The sequence below is a fragment of the Xiphophorus couchianus genome, chromosome 5, assembly GCF_001444195.1.
Source record: "Xiphophorus couchianus chromosome 5, X_couchianus-1.0, whole genome shotgun sequence".
In the NCBI taxonomy this organism is placed as follows: domain Eukaryota; kingdom Metazoa; phylum Chordata; class Actinopteri; order Cyprinodontiformes; family Poeciliidae; genus Xiphophorus; species Xiphophorus couchianus.
This window is the reverse complement of record NC_040232.1, coordinates 3,831,772-3,842,402: the sequence shown is the minus strand read 5'-3', so window position 1 is coordinate 3,842,402 and position 10,631 is coordinate 3,831,772. Positions and strand designations below refer to the sequence as shown.

Below are 10,631 nucleotides of genomic sequence, written 5' to 3'. Positions count from 1 at the left end.
AATTTTAGGAATATTTTCAAACATTTTCATTAAAATTCCGGAAAAATATCATAACCTGCCAAAGTTGATCAGAAAATTGACAATTTCCTGATCAACTTTGGCAGTTTATGATATTTTTCTGAATAGAGTGACTGTCCAAGCCTTACGCTACAAAATGTTTTGCACTGAGTTTTCCCCCCAACATATTATGGTAGCATAATTTTCAGTGTTATGTCTGACAATAGTGAATCTAATGATGATTTCGGCTACAAGATGTTTGATGAACGGGCCGACAGAGTGACCACACGTCTGGCTTCAGTGTCGGTTTGACTGCTGTGATCTATGAGGTTTTTATGTTTTGTTTATCATGTTGGTTTTGTATTTGGATCATTTCGGTTCGTGTTAATTTTTGGTTTCCACACTCATTCCTTCATGGAGAAACTCTGTGTCACAGTTGGAGTAAAGAATGACCCAAGTCCAGAGAGTTATGCAGCGAAGCAAAATTTTTTTATAAAAAATAAACAAAGAAAACTTACAAAGACTGCTTGAAGACTCAGACGTGGGCTAGGAATGAGAAGCTAACAAACAACAGAAACAGAAACGGAGGAGCCAGCGAGGACTAAGGCAATCTGGAGAGCTTAAATACTGAGGAAGTAATAGAAGGAGCTAATTACAGGTGAGTGGATGCAGCTGGAAAAGGAAACAGGTAAGTGCAAATAAGGAAATGGTTAACAGCTGGGAAGAGTCATGGGTTGGTCTCAATGGAGTTTCACGGCCAGAAAATCATACATTATATATTTCTTATTTAAGTATGACAATAAAGTCATATTATTAGTAGAATAAAGATGCAATATTGGCAGAAGGAAGTCATAAAATTACTGGAAAAGAGTCATTTTAATGAGAGCAGAAATATATGTAAACCACATATGTAGCTATTTCTGGTAATATTGTGACTTATTATTACTATGTTATTAATATTATGGTCTATTACAACTTTTTTGTGTATCATTACAGCTTTATTCTCACATTCTGAATTTATTCTTGCATTTTTTCGACTTCATTGTCGTATGACCTTATTCTCGTAAATTAAATTTTTTCCTAAGCCTGGCCCTACTTCTCCATTACAGGGTGAAGTGAAAAATAAACAAAGCGAAGAGAATGAAAAAGGGTATAAAAAAAATCTGAATCTATAATACAAACAGTAAACGGTCATCTGAAGAAACAAATCCAAAACATAAACAATGAGACTAATACATGAGAACATGAGATAAACCAAAAATGGTGAACGTAAAAGGTTATGGGAGGCCGGATTTGGCCCGGACCTTCAGTTAAACATGTTGTACAGTAAACATGAACCCACATTTCTGAATTAGCCGCCCCTTTTTCTTTTATTGACCTCATGAAATATTCTTTCAGAAGCTGACTGTAATAGTAAAAATGGATATAGCCTGGCTTTGTTTTCTGTGTGCATGCAACAAAAAAACAAAAATGGAAGTAAACAAACTTTATCACCTTTTTTCTACCGAACTAATGGCCTACATCACAGGCTTCAAGTCCTCCTGAGTGTCATGTTCCGTGTTTTTCCTGTGTATTTATTTCACGTTTCTGAGTTTCCATGTTGTCCTGTCTTTCCCTTGATTGTCCCCAGGTGTTTCTCGTCCCCGTAATTACCTCCTGTGTATTTAGTGTCACCTGTGCGTCTTTGTCGGGTCCTCGTCTCATGTGCGCTCAGTCCTTCGTGTGTCCATTCGTAATTCAGTTGCTACCGGCGTTGAGCCCTGGCTTCCGCTCAGTCGTGCTGCCTGTGTTTCTTGGACTAGTTTCGGACTGTTTGACTTTATTTATCATTAAAACAACCATCAATCATCCAACCTGGGTCTACAGCGTTTGCCTCAACACACCGTTTCATGACACTGAGTATAAAATTAAGTTTTTATTAAACTTTCCTCCACCATTTAGCATCCAGTTAGGTATTTTGGCTTCCAAATTTGCACAGGTGCCTCTCAGTAAATTAGAATCTCACTGAAAAGGTGTTTTAGTAATTCAGTTTACAAAGTGAAAGTCACATGTTACACAAAGTGTCATTTATTTCAAGCCTTTATTTCTATGTAAATATTACGTTTTAAATTTTTTTAAAGGTGCATAAATACAAGTCTAAACGTGGATTTTAACTCGCTCCAGTACATGTTTACGCCAATAACAAAATGTCCAAAAAAGTCACTTAAAACTGTTTCGTGATTAAAATATAGTTATGAAAATATGATGCACGCTTAATTTTTTCACCTAAAGTTAATTGGCGCCTTGATAAGTAAAAAATCTTGGGATATTTTTCTTACTTCATTAAGTAAGTAGTTTAATTCAGCGTGTTTCCTCTCAGGCGACATTAAACGTGTCTGATCTGAATGAGCGCAGCAGAAAACTGCCCTGAAAACTTTTCAAACGTTGCACAAGCTCTTCTTATCTCGGGGCTACGGCTTTTCCCCGCGGATCTGCTGCGACAAGATGGGAATCTCGGTCCTGACACAGCGTCGTAAATCAGCTCAGATGGACCCCCGTGCCCAGTCACTCAGGGTCTGAAACTGAGGTCTGAATTCACCCGAGTTCCCCCTGCAGCCCCGGACCGTCCGCAGCTCCTCGGCGCACACTGTGCTGCTGACTCTGCACTAGAAAATCACCAGGGAAGTGTAAAGAAGGCGTTTTCACCCCCCTCTCTCTTCCCTCTTCCCCGTTTTTCATCAAGGTAGGACAAGCAGCAACAGCCCAGCTCCTGCTTGTCTGTGATTCCTGCTCGATTTCTTCACTTTGCGGGTTCGAACCGACGCAAGGCGCAGCGCTCCGCTCCGGGACACCGACGCGTATCCAACCGACGCGCAAAGCAGCCGCGACTCCTGCGATCCCGCTGGATTAAAAATCCAAAACAAAAAAGCCCCCAAACAGTGACTGTATTCTTCAGGTGAATAAACCCTGTCAGAAACATCGAGGCAGAGTTGGTGAAAGAGAAGAACCGAAGCGCAGTTCCTGATTTCAGAAGCGACTGGAAGAGGGAGAAAGTTCCCCCACTTGAGGGCGAAATCTGACTTTTTTCAGGACGACAAGTCTCCAAACGTCCCAGGAGCCCCGAGGTCTGTCAGATACAACATGCAGCAATGGTAAATATGATTTTTCTTTATGCTCCTCATTTCTGAATTTACTCAAACTAACTTTGCTGCTGAATAAAATGAGTGAGTTTTAACTTTATTTGGACAAAAGTTACAAAGATCAGACCGAAAAGGAAACATTTCCCATCTTCATCTGATGACTGAATCTAAGTGAAACTCTTCCGATGTTCTTTGTTTGTTTTTCTTTGGAACAACCAGATCTGACAACAGAAGCCTTATTGAACCATGACGGCCCACGAAACAAACTTTTCATGACTTTCAGAGATTTAAAACTGAAATAGCTCTGACACACAGCTTGAAAAACTGTTAGAGGATTTTGTCTGAACACACTGGCTGTGTCATTATGTTATCAGCCAGCAGAAAGCTGGTGCACATGTGCCATGTTTGTTGGATGTCATTTCGTTTGTGGCAGGCCTGAAGCCGCTCTGCTGGCTTCCTTCTCTGAACCTTAAATATTCTGCTTTCTCTGTGATTCAGTCTGAGAAACAAACAAATCCGTTTGCATGAGATCTGAGTTTATTTATGAACGCAAAATCCAAAACGCATCTTCACTGTGTTTTTTTTGCAGGGAAGAACGGATGTGTCTTAAATCAGTTCAGGTCTCTTCTTTTTAAGGGTTTTGTTGGCTCCAGTGGCCTTTATTTGAAAGTACTTTGACAGGAAAGAGGGGGAAGACATGCGGCAAATGTCACCAGGCCAGGAATTGAACCTGTGACTACCACCACGAGGACTAAGGCCTCCTCCACATGTGGGTCGTGCTTTGCCCCTGCGCCACCACAGCACCCCAGTTCAGGACTCTTCTGAGCTTGGATCGAACACTTCATGAGATGAGCAGACAGAAGGAGGGAAAGTAAAGAAACTGTTGCAGAAAATGTGGATGAATGTTGCTGCTTCAAACGCTCTGCAGCTCGTCTGTCAGCGGGATGTTTGAAACATCGGCGTCTCTCTCAGAGCCTCGACCTTTTTCCCTCATGCCGCAGTTTCTTCAGTCGCAAGGTGAAATGCAGTTTCAGTAGTCTTTGTTCTGTTGACGTGCGAGTATTTGTGAGTTCAGGAAATAACATTTCTCATCTTCTGAAGGTGACAACGGTCGAAAAGTATACAGTGGTTAAGGTCAGCGGCAGCGGCGATGGAGTCAGGTTAAAGAAAAAGTTAAAGTTGTCAGAGAGGCTGCGGTCGTGATTCCTCTGGGTCTGGGAGAATCAGAGGTGTGTGTGTGTGTGTGTGTGTGTGAGCCACTGGTTAGTCGGTTCAATAAGCTGGTGGACAGGTAGGCCTGTGACGCCCCCCCTCCTTAGAGAGGCCCCTAATGAAGAGAAGGGCTGCTTAGTGGTGCTCTGCTCTGACCCCACCAACCTCCACTGTCCCCCCTGCTGGCTCCCTCTGATTACTGCTCACATGGTGAACCACCCCTTCTCACACACACATGCACCCGCACACACACTGTCCTCTTCCCCACTTTGTCTCCTTCTAAACTCTCATTAGCTGCGTTTCCAATAAATTTGTGCAAATCTTTGTCTAAAAAACAAAATTTTGCTATTTCTGTGTTTCCATTAAATAAGAAATGAAATTAATTGTTCATGCGATAAGTCATTAAAAATCATGGCAGTGACGAATGTAAACAGTTACTTTAGATATGTTCATAATTCAGTCATGACGCTAGAGCTGATCATCTATCAGCAGTGTTTCCTTTAGAAGTGCACAAAACTTTGGCAATATTGCACTAGTGTAGAAAAAACACAATTTCGCAATTGCGATGTTTCTATTAAAAAAGAAATACAATTAAAATCCCGTGAATAGGTTTGTCGATACAAAAAGTTGTAAAAGAAATCACGGTGCGCCATCATCCTACATCTACTTCCTGTCGTCTTCTTTGTGGTTTTGATCATGTGACTCGTGTGATGTGAAAACAGTGTTTCTGTTTCTGCCGCAGTTTTGTTAAATATACCAAGTTTTGATCCATCCATCCAAAAACAAAACTTTTTAACAAAAATCGTGAGGTTTTTCAGAATAGGCATATTTCCAATGAGCAAATCTAGTTTTGTAATTTCAAGTTGTACAATTTTAAGGTAAATGGAAAAGCAGCTGCTGTCCATCTCTCTGTCTGTGCGTCAGTCTTTTCATAGGAATTCTCACTTTTATTCTTGTCTTTGTATATTTCTTTCAAATCAGATTTTGATAACATAACCCTCTAGTTTTCTTTGTTAATCTTCAGTCAGAGGCATCTTCATATTGATCACAAGACTGACTGCTACTGGAGATACTTGGATGATATGAGCTAACACTTAAAGAGGCAGTATTATGTAAAATTTACTCTTTTTTTAGCTTAACATCATGTCATAAAGGTATTCTCTCAACAAAAATATACCTGGAGTGTTGCTTTGATTCTTTCATGCATGTTTGAGAAATCCTTTAATTTCCATTCAGCCGTGCTAAACGCCTCGGTGGATCTAGCTCCGCCTTCGAGACGCAGCTCCGCCTACAGTCAGCACTTTCAAACTAGCCAGCAGTAATTAGCAAACACCTGGTGGAACTGTTGAGCTCACTAGGAGCTACTGCTCAGTCCAACGCTGGTAAAAACGTTGCTAAAGGGTTAATAGAGGAGCCATGACTTCCTGAAGGCGGAGTTTCAAAAGGAGGAGGAGCTTCTTAAAGAGACACAGGCCCAATTTCAAGGCATGAAATTACGACATCAAATTTCTTTTAAGTCATATTTGATATACACAGTATTTTATAACAACTGAAGGTAATTTGCTATAAAATGGCGCCACGTTATGCCACTTTTAATCATTTCTACAAAAAACATATTTCATGAGCCAAAAACAGATTTCTGCTTAAACTAAACTTTGTCTTTCATTCTTACTTCTATGTGGAGATTTTGAGTACATTTTTCCATCTCACCTGATGATATCAAGCCAACGTTTCTGCTTGATATTAATTGTTTTTAATCCAACCAGCTGCTGGCTGTAATGATCCATCCCAGCTACGCTCTGTCAGTAATCTCCTGTGTGGCTGATAGTGTGTCTTGGCAGTGACAGAAAAGGTAATATTTTGAAAGTGGGAGTGGGAGGTGGGGGCAAATGTAGCGGTGTCTCTGTGTGGAAACCTTTGAACACAGCAGCGTAACTCAAACCGTGAACTTTAGAGACCAAGCAGAGACACGATTAAATGTTAAAACAAATTGGATGGCTGGACTTTTAATTTAATATAAAACGTAACTTAGAACAACATACATGTGAGAGAGATAATTACTTTTCTCCTTTTTCTCGCTACACAAAGTATGAAACTGAATCCTCACACACTTGCGCTCAAGAAAACATTAGGAAATCTGGTCTCTGTTCATGTGATTCTTAGACAGCCATCAGACAATGTCATGAATTCAAACCGAGAGGAAGAAAAAAATACTGGAGTGAGTTCACTCAGACCTTTACTTTGCAGCAAGGGGAAAAAAATCTGAATATTTTTAAGAGATGAACATTCTGGCTTCCTGAGGAGACACAAGATCATTTGCATTTATAAAGAAATAACCGTACGATTATTCAACTGAGTCTGCAGCTCAGCCTTCGTCTGAGTCAGTCAGTTGAAGAAATGGAAAGGATTCTAAATTAGCCTGATTGGGGCAAGAGATTTTTTTGTCACCAGCCATCAGGATCTAAAACTTGGAGATTCCAAACGCTTTAGCATCAGCCAATATCAATGTTCATCCTAATATATTGAGTATCTCTTTCTCACTTTTATCTCCATAATTCATCACTGCACTTAAGCTGCTAAGTTAAATGTAGCGATATGAGACATTTTTAGTGCACAGGGTTGGAACAAGTAAAAAACACGAAGCGTAGGAATGATGGCAGCGCATGAATCCAATCTGAAGATGTGGCGCCCTCAAAGGAAACATCCAGGTAGACGGAGGAAGACGTCGGGACAGGAAACTCAAAACGATTTACATTTAAAACAGAAAACATACCACACTTTGACTGGAGTCAAACTATAAGAAATCCATCCATCATTTCACTTCACCTGCTTAACCAGTGCAGCATCCCGGAGGCACGGAGATGAAGATGTAGAAACATCTAAAGAACGCAGCGTATTTCCACTGTGAATGATGAAGCTGCATGTGAGGTAGAAGAGCGGGCAGCTGCCGTCAATACTTTGACAGGTTGAAACATTTCTTTCAATCCATCAATCTAAAGTAGGTTTGCAGATGATTAAGTTATTTTTCACTACAATTATGTCCACCAATGAAAACGCTTGGAGAACGCAGCATGGTAGCAAAATATGGAAAGAGAAAATAAGTGTTAGATTAGGGACCACAGCGGCCCGCGAAAAACGCTCATAACTGACTATTTTAATATTTCAAACCCCAAATATACTTTAACATGCACTAAAATACCTACAGTGGAAACCGTTCTGGCGCTAACACTCAAGTTAACATCTTCAGTTGTCCTCATCTCCGAATTTGGGGGTTCAGCCAATCAGCAGCAATGAAAATGAATGCTGCTCCTGGATTGGCTGGTTGGTAAACAGCAGCCAATAGCGTGTAAAGTTGCATTTTCTTTCAAGCACTTTAGAAAACATTCACAAAACAGCACGTTTTTCTCAAATAATTAAGAGCCAAGTTCACTGAAATGTTTCACTGTAATCAAAAACATTTTTATTTCCAGATTTTTTCCTCATTAATGAGAAATTCCATCGCATAAATGTGTCCTTTTATTTTATCCTACCTTCGTCCCTCATGTCCTGGCTTGTGTCCTTCCTCCTCTTTCATCGTGTTGCTCTTCAGTGTGTCCTTCCTTCCTCCTTTCCTTCCTTCTCTTCTTTCTTCCCTCCTTCCTTTATTTCTGTCCTTCCTTTTTCGTTCCTACTTTGCTTCTTTTTTCCCGCCTTCCTTCCTTTCTTGCTTCCTTTCGGTCCAGAGGAGTTTCTACTTAAAACCTGTTTATTGTATAAATATTTATTGTAACTTCATTGTCAACTTTAATGTTTTACATTTTAAAACACAAAGAAAGGAGAACAGTCTGAGATTCTGACATTAAAACATTTAGAAACTTTTCTCTGTTCATTTCTCTCTTTTATGTGTTAGTTTTTTTTTTGTTTTTTTTAAAGTCAGCATCTCAGACCTAAAAAAAAAACGGAAATCTGATCCAGTTTTGGTTAAGACAGCTTTGTGTAAATGACTTTCCTTTTTTGTGCTGTAAAGCAAAACGTCATCCCTAGAAGTCATTTGGTTGTTTCATGACACGGCCTGATATTATACAAAAGCTTTAATCTGCTAAATGATAGTATTGTCTGCGGTGGGAAGAAAGATCACAATTGCAAATGGCAAATTAATCAGATTAGAATCAGTCTCTGTGGTAAAAGGTGTGTTTAAGCTGTAAAGCTGAGGCTTGTTGCTACACGCACGTCTTTTTTCTCCTAAAGCTTCATTTTGCATGTTCATCAAAATGCTCCGTAGGACAACCTGGAAAAAAAGGAAAACCCGGACAAGCGTCTGCAGGAGTCTCACTGACTAAAGGTCACTTTGAAAAACACAAAAAGAAACGTTAAATGTGGTTTTTAATTAACTCCCTGCGTAAAGGACTGCGTTGGGTTGTAACTAGTTACATTTACTCATTTACTTGAGTAACTTTGGAAAAAAAAAACAAAAAACTTTCAGGTGTGTGTCTGGTGACTTTTTGGTTAAAACATGTTTGTTTTTCATTCAGTGCAGTTTTTGTTAAAGATTCACAAGTTTTTTATTGAAAGAAACTGATTTGGAAAATAATTATTTTTGCCTAATTTTATTTTTTTGTTATTATATGAATTATTGTCATGTTTGTCCTTAAGATACCAAAATTTCCACCTTAAACTTTGGTTCGCCTGATGATGTAATTTTTAAATATTAAACGATTGATAATTTCATCAGTTATTGAATAGACGTTTTTCCAAATACATTTTTACTTTTACTTGAGTAAACTATGCTGAAGTAGTGCTGCTCTCACGTCAGTATATTTCTGGATTCTCTGCCCACCTCTGGTTTAGGGTGACCTTAATTGATTCTGTCCAAAACTAATTACCAGCAGCTGCGTAAAGTAAACACTTCGTTGTCTGGGCCTGGCGGCGCTCCAGTCGGTTCCATTTGGGCCGTGATCCGTACGTTGTTGAGCGGCGCTGGGATGTAACTCATGTCGGCGGTATAGAAATACCAGAGACCTGGAGCTGCAGCGAACAGGAGTAGAGTTGTAACCAAATGGCTCAGCTGGGAGGTATAAGGTTATGTGATATAATTTATATTTTATGGCTGCTGCCTGCATGAAGTGCAGTGCTGGATAAAGTTGTTCGCTGGATTTTCATGAACAGGCAGTGAGAAAATCTGGATTTTCTACTTGTAATTGAAACTCCAGCTTGAAGTTGGAGCTTTAATTTTCTTGTTGGGTTTTTTCCTTCTTTCCTTCCTTCCATCTTTGCGTCCTTCCTTTTTACTTCTTTCGTTGTGTCTTTTTTAAGTCTTTCTTCCCTTCTTGCTTCCTTAATTTCTTTCTTTGTTTCCTTCTTCCATCTTTATATAATTTTTTCATTCTTCATCCTTGATTCCTTATTTTTTCGTTCTTTCTTTTCCCTTTTATTTTCTTTGCTCACTCTTTCTTTCTTTCCTTCATTTCTTTCTCGTTTTTTGTTTATTCTTTATTTCTTCTTTCCTTCCTTTCTTTCCTTTGTTTCTTTCTGTCTTCCTTTTTGTCATTCATTCTTCTGTTCTTTCATTGTTTATGCTTTTCTTTCTTTTTTCTTTCCTTCCTTTCTCCTGTCTTTTCTTCATTCATTTCTTCCCTTTTTTATTTGTTTATTTCTGTCTTCCCTTCTTCCTCAGCTCCTTTTCTTCCTAACTTACTCCCTTCTTTATTTAGTTTCTTTGCTTTTTTTCTTTCTCCCTCTTTTCATTCTTTCTTTATTCTTTCCAAACAGATTGACAGAGAGCATGAGGATATTAGTTTGCTGGGATCATTTTTTTCTTTTGGGGCGTGTGCGTTAATAGCCATGCCCCGGTGACTCAAGGTATGGAGAGATATCCTCAGGCTATACAGAGTGATTTGATTAAAAGAGAATAATTTGCCCTAAAGGTGTCTTTTGCCTTTTCCCTAAAAAGGCTAGTGGAAGAAATCTGATATGACAAGATAAGTGGTGGCTCATAAAAAATTCCTGAGGACTGAGACGTAGCATGTTGACTTTGGAGGTATTGCCCAAAGTGTCTCGGTCTTTTGCTCCTAACTCTGCCTGACACTCTTATTTCACCTGCAGACTCCGAATAGATTCATATTTCTCCCAGTGTTGAATTTTCTCAGTTAAAGTAAAACAAAGACAAGAATGAATGAAGTTTTCATTTCTTTGTCATTTTAATGCTGCAGCTCATGTGTGCCTCTATGCAGTATTCAAAAATATTTTTGCTTTCACTATTAAACAATGCCTTGAATTGAACTGCTTTATATCATTTTAGACACATTAATCTGCAGGAGACAGTTT

At 39.2% G+C, this 10,631-nt stretch overlaps 1 protein-coding gene across 1 annotated transcript in view; it reads left to right on the top strand.

Moving 5' to 3' along the window:
- Nucleotides 1-510: 510 nt before the first annotated feature.
- The window catches only part of bnc2 (basonuclin zinc finger protein 2), a 221,528-nt gene continuing 211,407 nt past the window's right edge, over nt 511-10,631 (top strand). Inside the window, exon 1 of the mRNA XM_028016675.1 lies at nt 511-3,128. Within this exon, the coding sequence (XP_027872476.1) occupies nt 3,126-3,128 (3 nt within the window). The 5' untranslated portion in view covers nt 511-3,125. The remainder of the gene's footprint in view (nt 3,129-10,631) is intronic.